At 41.0% G+C, this 22127-nt stretch overlaps 1 protein-coding gene across 1 annotated transcript; it reads left to right on the top strand.

The window, feature by feature from the left end:
* Nucleotides 1-1462: 1462 nt before the first annotated feature.
* LOC147615102 (putative pentatricopeptide repeat-containing protein At3g05240) lies at nucleotides 1463-5762 on the top strand. The gene is made up of 2 exons (XM_086779077.1): nucleotides 1463-2220; nucleotides 2356-5762. The coding sequence occupies exons 1-2, from the start codon at nucleotides 2210-2212 to the stop codon at nucleotides 4757-4759; spliced, it is 2415 nt and encodes an 804-aa protein (XP_086635203.1). The 5' UTR covers nucleotides 1463-2209; the 3' UTR covers nucleotides 4760-5762.
* The last annotated feature ends 16365 nt before the right edge of the window (nucleotides 5763-22127 follow it).

Below are 22127 nucleotides of genomic sequence, written 5' to 3'. Positions count from 1 at the left end.
GAGAGAGTGTGTGTGTGGTTGCAAGAGCTTAAGCTCCCTTCTCCCCTGCATCTCTTTGAGGTCGTGGATGGTGAAATGAATAGAGCTTGGGAGTTGGTAGTAGCGTGGGAGCTTGGACTGTAGAGGCGTTCAACGACAACATGTCTTAGGCTATCAGGTGTGATGTAGGGGAGCTTAAATAGTGGATCGTGGCATTGGTCGACACAGCACGAGGCTCTAGGAGCCTGGACTTGAGAGTCGAGAGATTATAGTTTGACTACTACGACTCTCAGCTATCCATTTTGCATGGTGATTGCATCTCCACTTCACTCATTGTAAAGGTCGTGGGGTGAATGGTCTTTAGTATGCTAGCCATGAACTCCCTCGTTATCCTGCAAATAGGTCGCTGCTCGAGGAAATGGTCAGCCCCCAAACGGGACCTTCGTAACCTTTGATAGCTAACCGTCACGTATAGACTGCCTTTAAAGTTGGCAACTCCAAGCCTTGGAAGTTGGAAGTTGGGGGGCCTAGACATAGACATTTGAATTTGCTAGTGCATCGTGCAAGTAGTATGCCCTACATTGCCTTCCAATCTCTTCACAAAAAAAAATTGAGCCCTTCAAATGAAAACTTGGGAGGGCAATTTAATTTCGAGGGTTAGCCAAGGTTCGGACTCAAGTCCGTCTAGAGGAGGCTGGCCTCAAGTCGTTGAGCATTCAAGAAGGTTTAGTTGACCAGCCTCTAAATGGCAAGAAGCTATAACAAGCATGATTTTATATTTATTAATAGAAAATATATCTCAAAAGTTATCCTTCGATAGAAAGGTCATTTTTTGCCTTTCTTTGAGAAGGGCTATTTTTTTACTTTAATCTTTTTTTGGAAACAATAGTTATATATATTAATATTAACAAAAGGAACCCTTTACAAAATTTGATGTAATTAAGAGAAGGGATGTACTTTAATCTTCTATTGAGGGTTCAAATTTTTTCTTCAATTCTCTTGAGAGTACCCCAACTTGTAAAAACAAACCCTAGTCACATGTCCTCTTCTTGGCTACTTTTAATCAGCTCTCAGATCTATGTTCTGTTCCTCACATGACTAAGTGACACATCATGAATCAAGAGGGATCTATGGTTGAAAAGAGGCGTCGCGATCGAGATTTCATTAACACGCTTAGATTCCCAAGTGAACTACGAGTGAACTGCAGGTAAAATTGGGAGTAAACTAGGGGTGATGAACTCGAGAGGTGAACTAGGGAGACCTTTTCTGGCAAGAAAGTGAACCAGGGAAACATTTTCCGGTAAGAAAGTAAATTAGGGACCAAAATATCAAGATTTAAATTTAAAAACACTTTCCAAAACCTGCTAGAAAGTATAGCATAGTGGTTAGATGTTGAAAGCTTGAGCGGATGGTTCCAAGTTCGAATCCTCTTTTTTGCATTGAGCTCAACCCCTCCAAAATTTTCTAAGTCCCAAAAATCCCCATGGTATACCCTGAGTTCACCCCTAGTTCACTTGCCTGACGAGAATCCGACGGTCTAGATTACGCAATATCGCGACGCCTCTTTTCAACCTTAGATCCCTCCTATGCATAATATGTCATTTAGTCTCGTGGGTGTTCTAACCCCACTTTTTGAGCCCACATAAAAGCTTCTAGTGCACACGTGTGAAAACAAGCTTTCCATGTCCACGGGCCACATGGATGCATGCCCGCGTCCAACAGCCCCCGTGTTATCTCTGGCTTTTTAAATTGAGAGCACAAGTCTTGCAGAAACGGAGCAAGAAAGGTGAGAGTTTTAGGATATTGAGTTCTAGGGTTCGGTTGTGAGCTGGGTTTAGGGTTTTTTTCAGGATGGAAATATTGGTGACGCCTTTTAGAGTCGTAAAGGTGCTTCAAAGGCCTCTGTCAATTTCATGCTTATTTATCATGCATGCATTTATGCATTAGCTGCTTAACCATTGAATGCTATCTGTTGCATGATGCATAAGTGTTTATCATGATGCCCTTGAAGGCATGTCCCTATGGATGCCTGGGGCATGTGGTAAATGGTATTATCGTTTTTCTTGGTAATCTCTTCATGCTGATAGTATAAATATTCGAATCTTCATTGCACTGCTGAGTTGATCCTCGCCATGTGGATTGGGTGACTGACTTTGCATGCCATGATGAGAGAGGCCCTCTGGATTAACAACTGGCGAAGGTATACATCAATGTCAGCAGAGCCAGTAACATGGAAGCAAGGTGAATTCTTATCGTGCAGGAACATATTCGATTGTGAATCTTTTGCTGAAGGGGAGTCAGCCGATTCTAAAGATGCCCCTTTAGTGTGTGTAGTCTCTCCATGGCTCAATTCCTTTGTCTTGTGTGATGTTGCAGGACAGGAGGGAATTGTCGTCTCTTTGGAGGTCTGGAAAAGTTGTGCAAAGAAGGGCAGCTGACGGAAGCGTTTCAAACTGTGGACCGCCTTGGACGAGAAGGATATCAGGTTCCTAATAAAGTATTTTATGCCATTTTGAAGAGGTGCATCTCCAAGGAGGATTTGGCAGCAGGCAAGGAACTGCATCAGCTTATTTTGAGAAGTGGGGTTGATGTCAACTCCTTTCTTAGCAGCCACTTGATTCGTATGTTTGCATCTTGTGGGAGTTTGTTAGAAGCAAACCAGATTTTTGAGAGAATACCAAAACCAAATGTGTTTTCATGGAGTGCAATACTGTCTGCTCATGTCAAGTTTGGGCAGCATGAGAAAGCCGTAAGTCTGTACTATCAAATGCATCACTCTGATGTCAGGCCAGATGGGCATGTTTTTGTTGCAGCCCTCAAAGCATGTGGCAGTGGCGGTTTCTTGCTACAGGGCGAGCTGATTCACTCTGACATTCTAGAAAGTGGGTTTGACTCAGCTTTACATGTTGCAAATGCAGTGGTGGATATGTATTGTAAATGTGGGAGCACAGTGAATGGATTGAGGGTGTTTGACAGATTGCCAAAGCAAGATCTAGTGACCTGGAACACTATGATATCTGGGTATGTCCATCATGGGTTTTGTGAGGAGGCTCTAGAACTTTTTCAGCGAATGCAGCATGAAGGCATGAGGCCAAACATTACAACATGGAACACAATGATTTCAGGATATGCACAGAAGGGGAAAGGCCATGAAGCTCTCAGGCTTCTCCAGGAAATGAAGCAGGAGGGCATAGAGCCAAACACCATAACATGGAATGCATTGATTGCAGGTTATGCTCAACATGGTGTTTGTGAAGACGCTTTAAATCTCTACCAACAAATGCAAGAGGAGGGCAGTGAGCCTGATTATATAACCTTCCTTTGCATTTTGAGGGCTTCTTCCAAGACAGAAACCCTAGAAGAGGAGATGCAGGATCAAGCCCTCCAGCTTGTAGAGGCTTGTTCTACACGTGATATCATGAGTGGGAATTCTCGTGTTGATATGGCGCGGAGTGTGTTTAACAAACTACAAAGACGACCGGTGGAGGCATGGAATGCAATGATTGCAGCATATGCCAAGCAAGGGAATGGCTTGGAGGCCCTCCATCTCTTTAAGCAGATGCAGCAACAAGGGATTCAGCCAAACAATGTGACTTTTGTCAGCACATTGAAAGCATGCTCCGGTGCTTCAAGTCTAGATCAGGGCAAGCTGATTCATGCAGCAGTAGTTGAAAGTGGATTTGATATGGACACATTTATTGGTAGCACCCTAATTGATACGTACACAAAATGTGGGAGCCTAACCAATGCATGCACAGTGTTTGACCGTTTGCCCAAGCGAGATATAGTGGCATGGACTGTCATGATAGCAGGATACACACAGCATGGCCATAATGTCGATGCTCTGGTGCGTTTTTACCAGATGCAATGGGAAGGTATTGAGCCTAATTGGGTAACATTTCTTTTTCTTTTAAAGGTATGTTCCAGCTTAGCAGCTCTAGAATTGGGCCGATTGGGACATGCTCTTATCACCATGAGTGGTTGGGAGCTGGATGCATATGTCGGGAGCACTCTCATTAATATGTATGCCAAATGTGAGAGCTTTAAGGATGCACAGATGGTTTTTGACAACTTGCCAACCCGACTTCCAGTGGCATGGAATGTCATGATTGTGGGTTGTGCCCAGTGTGGACAGAGTCAAGAGGCCCTTCAACTGTTCCAGCAAATGCAACAGGCAGGTTTGGAGTCAAATCAGGCTACTTATGTTTCAATTTTAAAAACTTGTTCCACAATGCTTGCCCCAGATCAGGGAAAGCTGTCTCATGCTAGCTTCATTGAAGCTGGATTCAACATGAATGCACAAGTGAGCAGTGCTCTGGTTGACATGTATGCTAAATGTGGGAGCATCGAGGACGCATATGTGGTTTTTATGGGCTTACCAATGCGGGACGTGGTCACATGGAATGCAATGATTGCTGGATATGCTCAAATTGGAGATAATGAACGAGCTTTGCAATGTTTTGAGGAGCTACAGAGGGAAGGTGTGAGGGCAGACGCTGTGACCTTTGTTTGTCTTCTCTCTGTATGCAGTCGTATGGGACTTAAGGATAAAGGCAGTTTGATATTTATGTCCATGATGCAGGATCAAGGTATTGTACCTACTCTAGAGCATTACAACTGTATGGTTCACCTTCTTGGCAATGCAGGACTTTTGAATGAGGCAGAGGACTTCTTGTGTAGTATGCCTCTGACACCTAACATTGTAGGGTGGACATCATTGCTCAAAGACTGTGGGAGACACATTGATGTAGAGCGAGGAAGGAGATGCTTTAAGTGTTGATGACACTGATGCCTCTTTTTATGTGCTTATGTCCAACATATATGCACATTCTGGCATATTGGAGTCTGAACACCAAGTTGAAGATGCCAGAAAGTTTGCAATGGCTTGGAAGAAGCCAGCTAGGGCCTTCATTGAGTTTAAGAACAAGGTGCATAGTTTTATTGTTGGAGATTGAAGCCACCTGCAAAGTGATATCGGGTCTGCCAAATAAGTGTTGATAATTATCTACACAAATAAGGGAGCATGGGTACCTACCTGACCGTAATGACAAGCATTATGCCTGTTAAAAGCTCTGCAAGAAACACAGGATACCGTATCTTGTGCAGTTATGATCTAAATGGCTTGTGAATTGACACATCACTTTTGGCAAATGTATGCAATATTTATGAGCATTGATGAGATCAAAGGCTAACTGAAAGCTGAGCCCGTTATCAGTGGTGCAAGTTAATGTTACAGTGAGCAGGTGACAGATTCAACACTTGGCGGGACAATGCCACAGCCAGCTCAAGAGACTTGTTGGGCATCTGTTTGTGGTGAGAAGTAATTTGGAGGAAACCCTTTCTGCAACCGTGTAAGGTTATTATTGGAAGCTGAGAATGCAGGAAGGAAGGGACCTTCAAAGAACCATGAATGGCAACATGAAAACATGCCTTGCCAGCTCAATTTGTGCTTCTGTTAGACCTGCCAAGCATTCATGCTGGGTCTTGTGAGGAATTTGTGCTATACGGCTTGAACTTTAGTGACAGGCACTTAGAGGTTTGATAGGTGCCTAGTCCTTCCAAACCCTGCACTTTCAGATTGCCTGGCAATCTCACTTCCATTTCCCTGTCATGCAAGTTGTCTGCAACTACTTTTCGGCAGAGATACCGACTGACACATATTCATAGAATATTTATCACCACATTCGGCAGTTACAATTGTTATTCTATATGTAAGCCTATGTAATCAGCACTAAGCGCATGCAATATATGGTCAACCCATACAATGGAGGGTTCTTGTTCTCTGTTTGTCTATGTCTGTATCTGTGATATGCTATTAGTTCTGCTGATTAATTATGTTAATAATCCACCGACATGCTCCCCTTCAGACTGGAGCAGGAGAACCCAGCCATGGAGGCTGCAAAAAAGAGGATGCATAGGATAGGGAATACCAGAAAAAGAGAAAAAGGTCGGGCTGCAGCATTAGGGTGCTAGTTACAAGAGTATTATTGAAGTAATATTATTATTCTTGTTTTGGACTGTGTTTAGAAGATCTTGGTTAGACAGGCCTAAGAGGCCTCGCCTCTTACCCTTTGTATCAAAGTGACCTAAATGCGTCTACAAAGGTTTGTGTGTCTTTCATGGTTTTATTAGGTTTGCTCTCATGGTTGTATGTGGATATTCTGAGAGGGGGAATATGTGAGTCATATGCAGAAAGGATCCTCACGAGAAACCCTAATTGTGAGCTGCTATACAGCCTATGCATAGTATGTTAGGCTTGATATGTGGGCGGCAGAGGGTTATGATTTGTGGAAAGCATCGATGCCAGCCTCATACAGGGCAGCCATAGCCTAGGTTGATGCGCAATAGAGAAGAGGGTGCTAGGACCAAGGCAGTGAGCATGTTTAGGCCAGCCAACGGAGAGTAAAGGGGAGTTGGAGTGTTGTGACACACTATGCAAAGTTGGTTTGGCCTTTTTGACCTACATAATAATGCCCCCAAAAGTCATATTTGGCCTCCAAATTGTGCTCAAAAGGTGTCCAACGGACTATTTTTTTTGAAAGAAAAGCAGTGGGCGTTTTTTTAAAACGAAAAAACTAAGCGCACACCTCATTAAAAATAAGAGCAAGACTCTTCTCAGTGATCAGCGTGGGACAACACTGTTGGGGAGTAGATTGCACCCCTCTCTTCTTGTACATGGAGCAAGGAGAAGTTTTAGGTAAGTTGTCTACGTGATGAGCTTAGAGTTTTTCTACAATTTTATGTAGTCCTTGCGTTTCTGAAGATTTTTGAATCAGCACATATCAATCCCTCTCTTTTTGCAACGATAAAGTTAAAACCCTTGCTTCTTTCTTCTCTTTTCCATCTCTCTTACCCATGGCGACACCCCAACCCCTCTCTTATACCGATGAATTGTTAGATCATGAGTGAGAACAAAAGAAAACATATAGGTGAATCCAGCCATGCTCATGCTCATGCTCATGAGCAGCATACAATAGTGGTGGAAGAGCAAATAGATGTGATCGAGAAAACTTACTTTGATATAGCGAGATGTAGAAGCTCCAAGCATAGATTTCTACTCTGAAGAAGCAGGACACTGAGATGGCCAATGTCTGGAAGGAGATTACTCTTTTGCATCAGCATATCACTATATTGCAAAAGCCGGTAGGGATTGCTCCTGCACCTGATTTTAGCAGCTCTTTTCTTCACCCCAGTGTACAGAGGCTTTTTCATGGGGAAAAGGAGGAGAGAACTCAAGAAGTGGTTGATGCGTGGCTTTAACAAGTGGAATGTTCACTTCGAATTCCATCCTCTTTAGGATGCTTGGAAAATTCAGATGGTGCAAGGCCTCTAGAAAGGGAAAGCCTTGTTATGGTGGAGAGAGCTTCGCAACAAGCCTATTGCTTAAGCTAGTTTTGAGTAGATGTTGAGGGATGAGTTCCTCTAGGTGGAGGATGAGTATGATGCGGTATCTAGGTTTATAGAGTTGGATATGTAGACCATGATTTTCAATACGTACTTGCACAACTTGAGAGGTGCACGTAAAGGCGACGCATTTGGATGCAGTCGCCTTACTTAGATTTTTTATGCGGGGGTTATCCTTAGATCATAAGCTTCAGGTGAGGAACAACAATTACAAAACACTTGAAGATGCTATCCGTTCCGCAAGAATCTTTGAAGAGAGAGTTGCGAGCAAGAGTAAAAAGAATGTTCCTCTAAAGCAGAAAAGCTTAGGCAACTCTCCAAACCAAATTCCAAACGTAAGCAAAAGTTTAGGTTTGTAAAGGCTTCCACGACTCAGAATCAAACCTAGACTTCAGGTAAACCTAATTCCAAGAAGGCTCAGAGGACCAAGCAAAGCCTCTAGAACATTTGGGAGGGCTGGTGCTTCATTTGTGGCCAGACAGGCCATTAGATTGGGAGCTGCCCTCAAGCGTAGAAAAAGCAGAAACCTAAGGAAGCTTATTTGACTGAGGTTACAGGTAACCCTAAGATTACTTCCATTCATGCCACAGGTCTTGCATGGATTGTAGCTTTAACATGGTAGTTTGCAGACCCAATGATCTTATATGCATGTATGGTTCAATGTTGGGAAAATTTGTACACATCCTATTTGATCTAGGTAGTACTCACAATTTTATTAATGCCACATTGGTGCATAAATTGGGAGTGCAGATCCGGCCAAGTGATCATGCCTATGATGTGAACTTGGCAAGGTGTAGATTTTTTGTTGATGAATCTAGACAGGGTAGACATTATTATAGGTAAACAATGGTTTTATGATGTCCATGTAGATTGGAAGAAACATACATTGTCTTTTTTACTAAAGATGCTCTAGTTTATCTCAAGAGTGGTTATGGAGTCCCACCCTCTACTCTTGTAAACTTTGTTGAACTTCATAATATAATACAAAGTTCGTGTTTTGATTATGAAGTGCTTTTATCCTCTTTCATTTGATGTTACTTTTTATTTTTAAATCTAGTAAGTTAGATGTTTGGGGTGACATGTGAGATAGAAAACATCAAGGCACATTTCACTAATGTTTTTTTTAATAGAGTTATCTCATGATTTACCACCTAGTCGACCGATTGAGCATAGGATTGATTGATTTCAAGGTCTCAGCCTAGCAAGCGGATGAGCCCGCTAGAAGAGGAGATGAGATTGCCCGATAGTTGCCAAAATATCTCAGGATGGGACAAATTTGACAGAGTAAATCCCCTTGGGGAGCTTCGGTGCTTTTGAAGCATATGTGTGTGTGTGTGTGTGTGTATGTGAGAGAGAGAGAGAGAGAGAGAGAGAGAGAGAGAGAGAGAGAGATTCTATGTGTGAGAGTGTATGTGGGAGGAGAGAGTGTGTCTTTGCATCAGTGCATGCGTGGGTATGTACATGTATGTGTGTGTGTGTGTAGAGAGAGAGAGAGAGAGAGAGACATTACATGTAAGATGAATTTATTTGAGCGTAGCACACCTCACGATGCATCCCCACCCATTAGAGTTTAATGTAAATCAGAATTTAATTGATTGATACTATATGCATATGTGTGTCTATATATAAATTTATTTATATTTATAAATACATACATATATACGTATATATATATATATATATATATATATATATATATATATATAAATATATATATATATATGTATAGGTATATATGTGTAAATATAATAAAACATAATATTTATAAATACATTCATACATGCATACATATATATATATATATGTATAGGTATATATGTGTAAATATAATAAAACATAATATTTATAAATACATTCATACATGCATACATATATATATATATGTATAGGTATATGTGTCTAAATATAATATATATTTACATGTGTGTGTGTGTGTATGAGAGAGAGAGAGTACATTGCATGTGTAAGAGAGAGAAAGAGTTTCTATGTGTGGAAGAGTGTGTGAGAGAAGAGGGAGGGAGTGTGTGTGTGAGAGAGAGAGAGAGAGAGAGAGAGAGAGAGAGAGAGAATTTCTATGTATGACAGAGTGTATATGGGGGGAGAGAGTGTGCGTTTACATCAATGTATGTGCGAGTGTGTACATGTGTGTGTGTGTGAGAGGAGAGAGAGAGAGAGAGAGAGAGAGAGAGAGAAGAGAGAGAGGTAAAGCACATGTGTGTTTGTGTGTGGATGTGTGTGTGAGAGAGAGGGAGACAAAGAGAGACATTACATGTAAGAAGCATTTATTTGAGAGTGAGCACACCTCACCACACATCCCCACCCATTAAAATTATATGTGTAAGAAGCATTCATTTAAGAGAGCATACCTCACCACACATCCCCACCCATTAAAATTGTGTGTGTACGTGTGTGTATATATAAATTTATTTATATTTATAAACACATGTATGCATAGGTTTTTGTGTCTGCATACAATAAAACATAATATTATATATAATATATATTTGCATGTGTGTGTGTGTGTGTGAGAGAGAGAGAGAGAGAGAGAGAGAGAGAGAGAGTATATGGGGGGAGAGGGTGTACGTTTGCATGTATATGATATGTATATAATATATCTATCTATACTATTTACTATATGCAAGTTTTTGGTAGGGGAGGGGACACATAGCAGTTCGAAGAGGGCCAAGTGTTGGGAGATAGAGAAAGGAGAGAAAAGGGTGTAATCAGGGAGGGGAGAAGGCTATGTGTTAGATCAAAGGAGAGAGAGAAGGGGCGAGTAGAGGGTATAGCCATTTACATGACTATTTTTTGAGCGTTGTGCTTCATATCTATCTCTTCTTGCTTACTGTGTCTCTATGCATTGCTACTTTGTTCTCTATGCGTTGTGCTTCATATCTATCTCTTCTTGCTTACTGTGTCTCTATGCATTGCTACTTTGTTCTCTCCACTCCAACAATCAGTATCAGAGCAGGTTCTCTTAGCTCTCACCCCCTTCTCATCTTCTCCGAAAGTTGCTCTTTTTATTGTCTCAGATTAAGCTATCCTCTTCGGTGGAGAAGGTACACCCTATAGTCCATTACATCAATGAATGTAGAAAAAGCTTAGAGAAGAAGAAGAAGACAGTCAAGCATGGTTGTTGGCTGATGCATCAGCACCAAGTGCTGAAAAGGAGGAGTCAATGAACTATGCAATCATTATGCAGTGCAGTTACGATCCTTCTATTCATGATGTATGGCAAATCAACATGTCTAGTACTTTGATAGTGGTGCTACTAAGCACATTACTTCCAGGGTGATTTGTTTTCCTCACTCGAGTTGCTCCTAAAGGAGGAATAGTCATGTGAAAACAACTCCTTGTATCTAGTAAAAAGAGTTGGTAGGATTATTCTCATTAGTATTAATGGTGGAAAAATCACTCGCTCAGAAGTCTTGTTTATGCCAGGCATCAAATAGAACTTGCTGTCAGTCTCCCATGGCTAGGGCAAGCCTAGTGGTCATAATTGTTAATGAGATAGGTGTGCAGTTCATGATTCGAGTTAGTGATAGAGGCATCAATATGTATCCAGTACTCTAATAAGTTATGGGCTTTATGGGTTACATATGTATGACAGATTGGTACATAATGTTTTTTTAGCTTTACTGCAACACGTGCAATGAGTGACATAGAGCTATGGCATGCTTGCTTTGGTCATGTGAATTTTGGTAGTTTGTTGCGCCTTAGAAGGTAAGAAATGGTGTCAGAGTTCTCAAACCTTGAGGCCCTTATCAAACATGTATGTGAGGGATTCATTTTAGGTAAGATGCAATGGGCATCATTTCCAAAGGGTGAATTAGTTAGGGCTATCCAAAAATTACATCTTACATATAGTGATGTCTATGGTCCCATGAGGACACCATCAATCAAGGGATATCTCTACTTTGTGACTTTTAATGATGACTACTCTAGTGGGGTGATGACTACATCTTACATATAGTGATGTCTGTGGTCCCATGAGGACACCATCAATCAAGGGATATCTCTACTTTGTGACTTTTAATGATGACTACTCTAGGCACACTTGCATGTATCATTTAAAGGTAAAGTAATATGTTTTTACATGCTATAGGTACTTTGTTTCTATGGTTGAAAATGTCTCTACATGTAAATTTGGCACTCTTCATATAGATCGAGGGGGGGGGGAGGGAGAATGTGTAAAATAAGTTTCATGTACATATGGCTAAAAGGGGCATAAAACATCAATGCGCAGTACCTTATACACCTCAACAAAATGGTGTGGTTGAGAGGAAGAACATATCTCTCATAGAGATGGCACATTGTATGGTTACAGGCTAGGATTTGCCTCATGTTTTTTGGTTAGATGCAGCTATGTGTCCCACTTATGTGCTAAATAGATGCCCAACCAAGGCCTTGCTGCCCGCCGATGAAGCTTGGAATGGCAAGAAGTCCTTTGTGGATCATTTACATGCTTTTGGTTGTCTTGCTTATTATTTTGCTCAAAGAGAAGGGCATAGATTATGATGAGACCTGTCTTGTGATCAGGTGTGTTATTGCATTAGTAGTATATAATGGTTGGAATGTACCATCATTTGGATATAAAGACTACCTTCTTAAATGGTGACTTACATGAGGAGGTTTATGTATCTCAGCCTTGTACTTTTGTTAAGAACTAAAGTATGAAGGTTAAGAAAAGCTTTATATGGCCTTAAGCAGGCTTCTAGAACATGTTATGAGAGGATAAACACATACTTGGTTACAAACGGTTCTTGCAACAGTCCAGCTGAGAGTACCTCTATATAAAGAAGAGTAAAGATTATTTTTTGATCATTGTTTTATACATTGATCTCACAAGCCCTAATAAGGAGAAGATTCCAGCCTTCAAGGTTGAATTACATGTTTTATTTGAGATTATATATTTGGGCTCATTTTACAGTATTATTTGGACATACAGTTTATGCAGCGTGATGATGGTACTGTGATGTTGTAGCCAAAGTATATAGAGAGGTTGCTTACACGGTTTGGTCCTAAAAGACTATAAGACTATTGCTACACCAATATAGATAGGTGCTAGGCTCAGTCTATCCAGGATACAGGTGAACCATTTGATACATCACTTTCTCAGGGTAGGCTATTAGATGCCTCATCGAGCTATGTAATACAAGACCAGCCATTTGTTAATCCCATTTTGGATTAACAAACATGATCCTCCAATTGAGGACATTACTAAGTGTCATGAAACGACACTATAAAAGTTGTACATTATGAGATATTGGCCACCCAAGGCCTAGTTAAGTAAGTTTTGGGTGCCCAAGTGTGAATAAGGGCCAAATGTATATAAGGCATTTTCTCTTAATGAAAAGACACAATCCCATTTTGTGCTATAGAGAGCTCTTCTTTGTGTCTTGAGAGAGATGGAGAGAGAGAGAGCATTCTAGCATTGTTCCTCTTCTATGCTTGTATGATTCATGCTTGTGTGGGAGAGTGAGAGAGAGTGCTTGTCTTATGCGACGGTGTGCGAGTGACTCTACAGTGACAACATGGAGGTGGAGCTTAACAAGTGAGCTTGGAGGCCTCAAAGGACTCAAGTTCGAAGCATTGGTAAGTGCCCTATGAGAAGGAGGAGGACTGGGCCTACTATATTCATAGAGAGATGGAGAACTATTTGAAGGCCCACCAATCCAAGTTGCAACCCGTACTTCCTCACCCAAGTTCTTAATCACGTGGCAAAAAGGCCTCTCCCAGAGCCCAAACCAACGGAGCACCTACAACTGGCACTGTTGCTAGATCAGCCAACATTGACAGCTGAAGACATGTAAGACGGGCAATGAGGGTTAGTTCAGCTAGGCCTATGTCTTCAGATAGATTTAAATTAGGGTTAGTTCACCTAGGCCTATGTCTTCAGATAGATTTATATCGGAGTGAAGTAAAGAGAGGGTTAGTGTAGACAAAAACAAAGTAGGAGTTTGAGGAGGGGCCCGAGGAGTTACTGGCAACTGACCCAACTCCGAGGCACACTCAAGGAGTAGGCGTAGGTCATCGACAAGCTCTGGCCGGCTGACTTTTGTCTTGGATCGCCAACCGACGTTCTAACTCTTGCAAGAAGGCGAGAGTCATTCTTGTTGAGGAGGTTTGACATTGCAGTTTCCCGAACCATCCTTGCAACATCCAACTCCTCGAATCTCTGTGTTGTGTCCTCTTGGGCACGCCTGGCTGTTGCTTTTCTTTCTTGAGCTTCAATGATTCATCGGAGCCTTTCGGCAACCAGCCTCTGAATGTCATGTAGTTGATGTGTAAGTTGTGTCATTCCTTCTTGGTGGGCCAATTCTTTCCTTTGCATTTCGACCTAGCTTGCACTTATAGTGTCGTTAAGTGTTCTTATTTTTTCTGCATGGGCCTTGTTCGATTGTTCTCTCTCTTCTTGCTATAAGTGAGTTGCCCTCTCCTCTGTTGCTTTCAGATTTGAGGTTGGCTATTGGATCTAGTGTTGTAGCTCTTCTTCTTTGGCCTTGGCATTGTGTTGGAGCTCCTGTACTTGACGGGCATGAAATGCTGTGAGCTCATTGGTGTGGGTGACCTCCTTTTGAAGTTGCTCTTTAGCTTGTTTTAACTTTGCCTTGAGGTCTACATTTTCTTTGATTCTTTGTAAAATGATTTGGTTAAGGACCATATTATTGCTTTCAGGGCTTTATATATGTTCTCTTGCTCCTCCGTGGCCTTCAAGCTTTTCATTATTATGACATCTTTATGTGTGGCTTCAGCTGCTGTCAAGTGGTTAAGGTTTGCACTTGTGTGTATGAGTCGTTAACCTACTTCCAAAGGGCAGCATTACGATCGTGGAGCATGTGTGTTGTGAGAGGAGGTGGCAATGCCAGACCTTTTGCTCTTGCTCCCAAAGTGCACTTGTGCTTGCGCCTTCTTTGAGTCCAGCTTTGGTTCAGCAACTCATCCAACCCTTCCATGGTCTCTTGCATGGATTGTGATCGTTGACTTTTTGTAGGGAGGCCAACTGGGGTATTTTTTTCTCATCTTCCAACCATCTTCTTTTGCTTGGGCTTGATGGTTCTGCACTTCTTTGTCTTTTTCTTGCATCATTGTGGGATGATGTTTCATGTACTTGAGCCATTTGCCGCCTCAACGCCTTGTGTTGCCTCAACCTGTGTACTGATGCTTCTTGTTCGGGTGCTGTCTCTGTTGGTGTGTCTGCCAGAGCTGAATCGTTAAGTGGGGATAGGTCCGTGAATATTAGCTGTGACGGGCTCGTCCGGGGAGTAACTTGCTGAATGGGCTCCTGTGTGGCTTGGCTGATTGTGGTCTCTTGTAATACTTCTTGGTATTTGCGGATTTCTTGTGCCACCTCCACCTCTAATCTTTGTGATTTGGCAGCTATATCTGGTATGATCCCCCTCATTTTCTTCTCTATCTTCTTCTTTCTCCCCTTCTTGATTTCCTTCATTATTGCCTAGGTCTCCATTAAGACACAGTAAAATATTGAACGAGATGCTGATCCTACAATAATAATGGGAATTTTACGGGGGGACATAGTATTAACTAATCCATAAGACATCTTCTTTTACCCATTACATCCTATAGTATTAAACCTTTGTAGTTGGTGTCGAGTCCTCTAAAATTCTGAAATTCTGGACAATAGTGTTGAAAAATTAGACTTGTTTGTCCCAAATACATTCCCGAGACACCAGCCAACTATGAGGTGGTAGCACATAGTTATCAGTGGATTATAAGTCATGGGTGGCTCAAAGTATATAATCACCAACATCTAAACTTATGTGAGTCTACTTTGTATCGTCCTTTTGGAATTCTAAAGCTATACTCTAATATCTACAAACACTTAGAAGCCATGTTAACAAATGTATAGTATAATTTTGATGCTACCCACATTGAACATCCTACTATCACTCCCGAGGAAATCCCTAACTTACAAGAATTTATAAAATCTCACAAGCCTAAGCACCCATCCCCTAGCACAGGTCAGGGTCAAGAAGAATCCTCATCCTCATCTTCAAAGTCAACTTACCCCGTCTATTCTAATGTCGCTAGTAAGCTACTTAACCCCTATCCTAATACACCACCTACTAACACATCTCAGCTGATTGCATTTTCTCAACCTTCATTCCTCATCAGCAGAGCTAGATTTTCCCACTAACCCTCTCGCCCCCGAGGAGATACTAGCACCTCACCCGTCTCCACAACGACACCCTCAAGAGGTACGCTATCCTATTCCATAGGATAATATTGAAGCCTTCATTGACGACACAATTTTGGAATCATTGTTTGGTGCAGAGTACGAGGGTTTCATTCGCGCTGGCAATCCTCTCTTAAAGCCAAAATTGATGTTCAAGGTCCTCATGCAAGTCATACCATTTGAGCCAACTCGCCGGATCATGCCAGAAGTCTACTCCGAGGTCACACCAAACAAAGCAGCACAATATGCCATACCCTCTACGAGCTCCTCGCCCTGATTAATTCCCTTGGCTGGAAAGGGCATGGGAAAATGTGGCAAAGCACACAAAGTTGTCCAACCCCCAATTAGTTGACCTGTTGGAAATAAGGATCGTCACCTTTATGATCGGCTACTACTTTTGCAGGTGGAGGAAGGCTCACCCTGTACACACGAGGCAGCTATGCCACCATTGTCATCGATGAGGTGCACCCAAATTTAAAGATTTTGGAATACAACTAGATTGGCAGAAGTACTTAACAATTCCAGAGTACAGCCAGGTCTATATGTGCACGCCACCAACACAACGAGTTGACCCATTATATATGCCAGTTAAGAGAAGATGGACACCGCTGGAGTTTTAGGAAGCCAAAAGGTGCAACTCCCATGCTTGCTACAACTTTTCAATCTTCATGCCAGCAACATTTGTAGACATACGGGAGCAAAGAAAGCAAATGCTTACATGGATACATTAGGAAGGGGGGAATGTTAATCCCATTTTGGATTAACAAACATGATCCTCCAATTGAGGACATTAATAAGTGTCATGAAACGGCACTATAAAAGTTGTACATTATGAGATATTGGCCACCCAAGGCCTAGTTAAGTAAGTTTTGGGCGTCCAAGTGTGAATAAGGGCCAAATGTATATAAGGCATTTTCTTATATAATGAAAAGACACAATCCCCTTTTGTGCTATAGAGAGCTCTTCCTTGTGTCTTGAGAGAGATTGAGAGAGAGAGCATTCTAGCATTGTTCCTCTTCTATGCTTGTATGATTCATGCTTGTGTGGGAGAGAGAGTGATTGCCTTATGCGACGGTGCGAGCGACTCTACGGTGATAGTGTGGAGGTGGAGCTTGGAGGTTTGGAGCACTAGCTTGGAGCCTCAAGGGACTCAAGTTCGAAGCATTAGTAAGTACCCTATGACAGTTGTGATCTATTGCTATAAATGCACACTCTCTCTCTCTCTCTCTCTCTCTCTCTCCCCCCCCTCTCTCTCCCCTCTCTCTCTCTCTCTCTCTCTCTCTCTCTATGTGTGTGTGTGTGTGTGTGTCTAAGTCGACGTTAAGCAGTCTCGTCTCTCGTCTCTCTCTCTCTCTCACACACACACACTTCCCCTCTCTTCTCAGTGTAGTATTATTATTATTATTATTATTATATATAACATTATATTATGATATATTAGTATAGATTTAATATATATTTATTTAATATCCTTATTTATTATAAGTTTACATATTATTATTATATATTTATATTCTATATGTATTTAATACTTATTTATTTTATCTATATTCTATATAAATTTATATTCTATGTATATTTATATATTAAATTATTTATTTAAAATTTCTTTCAGTATATCCCTACACTCCTCTCTCTCCCCCCCAATCTCTCTCTCTCTCTCTCTCTCTCTCTCTCTCTCTCTCTCTCTGCCCTAACATGTGACTCCTCCCCCATCACACCCCCTTATCTCTTTCTCCTACCCCAACACTTGGCCCTCTTCCAACCGCCACACGTGTCCTCCCCTCCCCTCCCAAAAACTTGCACATAATCGGTAGTATAGATATATAGATATATACATATACACACACACATATATATGTATGTATGTATATATATATATATACATATATATATGCATGTATATATTTATTTATATACACACATACATACATACACACACACACACATACATACATACATACATATATATATATATATATATATATATACACGCACACACACACACACATATATATGTATGTATGTGTGTGTATGTATGCATGTATGTACGTATGTACGTGCATACATGTATACATACATAATACACAAACACGTGCACATATAAATATATAACATATATACGTGTGTTTATAAATGTAAATAAATACACACACACACACACACACACACACACACACACACACACACACACACACACACACACACATACACATAACATATAATTTAATTCATTTTATCTTTATGTTTTATTAAAAATCTACTTCTATTATCTCGTTGCTCTCTCCCTCTTTACACCCATCTCTCTCTCTCTCTCTCTCTCTCTCTCTCACACACACACACACACACACACACACACACATGCACATGCACCCTCTCTCTCTCTCACACACACACACACATGCACATGCACCCTCTCTCTCTCACACACACACACACACACGCACATGCACATGCACCCTCTCTCTCTATGTTAAAACTCACTCTCTCTCTCTCTTACACACACACACATGCACATGTACACACCCACACGCACTAATGCAAATGCACACACTCTCTCCGCCCACATACACTATCTTACACATTGAAATTCTCTCTCTCTCTCTCTCTCTCTCTCTCTCTCTCTCTCTCTCCACACACACACACACACACACACACACACACACACATACACACATACAAACATATATTTTATATAATGGGTTTGTCGGCAAGGCTTGGGGTAGGGCTCGGGCTTGAGCAACTCTTTGTTGGTAGCAATTTGTAATTTTGTGATTGGCCCATCTTTGGTAATAAGTACCATAGAGAGTGGAACGGGGTCTCAAAATGTGGACACTCTGTGCTAGTATGGTTAGCTCAACAAATCGCGCACCACACTAACTCGCTCTTTGGGTAAAGATCGGGTTGGCCAACTCAATCCCGTCCTTGGCTAGTTCTCCAATGTTGGATCAATTGCTGCATCAAGGCCACAGCCAGCTGTTCAACCTATTGTCATGAGGAGGACTCCTTGCCTTTCCCATTAGATCTTGTGCTAGTAGTTTTGAAGAAAGATTTGGATGTACCCTCATACAATTCTCAGGAGCGCGTTCCCTTGAAATTATCCTCAAACTCCATAGCACTTCTGCAGCATCGCTCAAAGGAAGTGTGGGCTAGAGCGTGTAAGGAATTATGCAAGGGTACATTATCAAGGCCTTCAAGGAATCTGCTGATCAAGCTCTCATCTAAGAACTTCCCTATCGCTACAGTGGGAATGGAGGTATCTCCCCCAGTTGATATAGTCCCAGATGGTTTCCCCATCTTTCTATTTTATGTTGTGAAGTTGCTCGACTGGCTCCATCAAGTTCCTTGACGGGAGTATCCGACCTTAAAGGTCTCTTTCAAGGCTTCAAAGGTGGCCTTATCCTCAACCTTTAGTGATCTAAACCACTATTGCTCGGCTTTGCCATCTAAGGTGAGGTTAGAATGCATGGGCCTTGGGACTATAAAAGGCACATTCCTTGTGTATTTGGCACTTTATTATCTTTTGACATGATATACACATTTAACTTTTGGAGCTATTAACTTCTTTCACAAGCTTTCATGGCTTTCTTTATGTATCTAAATATAACTAAACGTAATATTATATATAATATATATTTACATGTGTGTGTGTGTGTGTGTGTGTGTGTGTGAGAGAGAGAGAGAGAGAGAGAGAGAGAGAGAGAGAGAGAGAGAGAGAGTATATGCATGCAAGAGAGACAGAGAGAGAGAGATTTTGTGCGAGAGTGCATGTGAAAAGAGAGAGGGAGTGTGTGTGTGTGTGTGTGTGTGTGTGTGTGTGTGTGTGTGTGTGAGAGAGAGAGAGAGAGAGAGAGAGAGAGAGAGAGAGAGAGAGAGAGAGACATTACATGTAAGATACATTTATTTAGAGTGAGTACACCTCACCATGTATTCCCATCCATTAAAATTTAATAAATAAAAGTATATGAGTGTATATATATAAATTAATTTAGTTTATAAATACACTTATATATGTGTATATAAATATAAGTTTAAATATAATATTACATAAATATATAATAGATTTTTACATGTATATGTGTATGTGTGTGGGTGTGGGTGGGAGAGAGAGAGAGAGAGAGAGAGAGAGAGAGAGAGGGGGGGGGGGGGGAGCGAGTGTGTGTGTGTGAGATAGTGTATTCAAGGAAGTTGAAGTTTCACAAACACGCATTATCTTCACCGAGTACATCCCGTCTAGAGCATGAAAGCACATTGAACATGGGAATAGAAATCTCAAGGGTGGTCAAGCCCTCAAGATTTACCAATCCAATTCTTGGACCTCACTAATCTAATCACTCACGAGGGAGAAGCTAGAAAGCTTTCTCTCTTCTTAGTGTATGTATGTGCGTATGCGTGTGTGTGTGTGGGGGGGCATGTGTAAACTATAAGAATTCATGTATATATATACATATATACATGCATACATACACACACATACATATATATAATATGTATACATACATACATATATATATATCTTTGGATGATTTGATTGACTCCTATTCTATATAGAATGGATAGACTTGCCTCCTCCACTAAGTGTAGCTACTTCACAAACACCACACCTAGGATGGGGATTATCTTCTTCACCTCTGGATCATAGAGTCGATAAGCCTTTGACTCTTGACTATATCCAAGAAAGATACACTTTTTTCTTTTGGCATCAAGCTTCTTCTTGGATGCGTCTGGTATATGCATATAACATTCATAGCCAAATGTTGTGAAATGAAACATTGAAGGTTTCTTACCAGAGTAGGCCTCCTCTTATGGTGTGACACCTTTGAGTGCCTTTGTGTAGCTCCAATTGGGGATGTGAATAGCTGTGTATACTGCTTCAGCCCAGAAACTTAAGTGTCTTGTAATACTTTCTCTTTTAGTATACATGGAGCCATCTCTACAACGGTGTGATTAACTCTCTTTTACTAAGGCATGTGAGAAGTTGTGAGTTGGCATGCTTGATGCCATTCTCCTTGTAGTAGTTATCAAATTATGTTGAAAGAAATTCTCCTCCTCGATTTGTACGGAACTTTTTTACCTTCTTCTTTCTGTCTCATTCTCCACAAGCTTATGCCACTGTTTAAACTTGCCAAAAGCTTTAGCCTTATCCCGAAGGAAATAAACCCACATCTTCTTACTGTAATCGTTGACTAAGCATAAAGTAAGAAGATCCCCCCAATACAATATTAGACATCTTACCATAGAGATCATGTCCCAGCTCTAGAGGAGTCTTTGCCCTATTACTACTTTGCTATGGAAATGCCTTATGTCATCATGCAAGCCTCACACAGTTCCTACAATTTTGAAAATGAAGGAAAATTAGCTGTTGTTCCTTTTTTTTTTGCATCGCCTTCAATACTACGAATTTGATATGACCAAATCGCTCATGCCGAAGCCTACTCATTCTCTTAACTGCAACCATTTGTCAAGGCACTCAGCTAACTTGTAAGCAACACTACCTACTTTTTTAAGTATTGTAAATGGACCACAGTACCTTGGAGATAGCTTTGGACTTCTCTCCATTTTCAAACATTCGGAATGTGCAAGAACCTTTAAAAACACTTTATCACCTTCCTCAAAGATGATTTGTCTACGATCTTTGTCTGCATAATGTTTAGCATGGTCTTTGTCTACGATCTTTGTCTGCATAATGTTTAGCATGGTCTTGTGCTCTCTTAACATTATCTTTCACAATTTTCATCATCTCGTGGAGATCCTGAAAAAAATCTTTAACCTTTTGTATCTTTTCTTTCTCGAGGCCAACGGCCATGAGGACTCTATTATGGAGCCTTGTGCTGAATGTCTGGCACAATTTTCAGCAAATCAATATGGGCAACACGCATCCAACTAGTTTGTTTCTTAATTATGCTCGTAGCATATCCTTTTGGATTTGATTGACTCTCTTGGTGGTTAGACCATCACTATGGATGATTAACCGTACTCAAGCTTAGCATAGTATCCAATATTTTGAACATAGTATGCCAAAACAACTGTTAAACTTTATATATACGACTGATATATTCAGTGAATAGTCGAACTAACTCTTGCATACTCACTGTCTTTTTGTTGGAATGAACCAACACTTTTTAGTCAACCAATTCCTCATCATCCAAACCAAATCTTGGTCTCTATTCATTGTGGATAATCCTTAGAACTCTTGAGTTCTACGTCTTACTCGTTGTTTGACCATATATTTTACTTTCTTTGGCCAAATCTTTATATTTCAAGGGTCAACTAGCTTGAAATATCATTGGATGAGAAACTTCTCAATTAGGTACCGGTCAGCCACTTTTTGATTACCTCATCCTCATTATCTACCAAGTGTCCCATACCACCTAGTAATAACAAGATACTTTTGCAATCCGCTATTGTAAATAGACCCTCTTAAATGCCAACGTCCTTAGTTCTAGCCAATAACTCCTTTTATATCTCACTAATAAAGTGGGACAATGTCATCTCAGACATTCTTTTTATGGTAGTCTCGTAAGCTTAACAATTCTGATTGAAATGG

Source organism: Cibotium barometz, chromosome 40 (assembly GCF_041138505.1).
Source record: "Cibotium barometz isolate CiBa-2024 chromosome 40, ASM4113850v1, whole genome shotgun sequence".
Taxonomy (NCBI): domain Eukaryota; kingdom Viridiplantae; phylum Streptophyta; class Polypodiopsida; order Cyatheales; family Cibotiaceae; genus Cibotium; species Cibotium barometz.
Note: the sequence above shows the minus strand (reverse complement) of the source record. Positions and strands in the feature narration are given on the sequence as shown.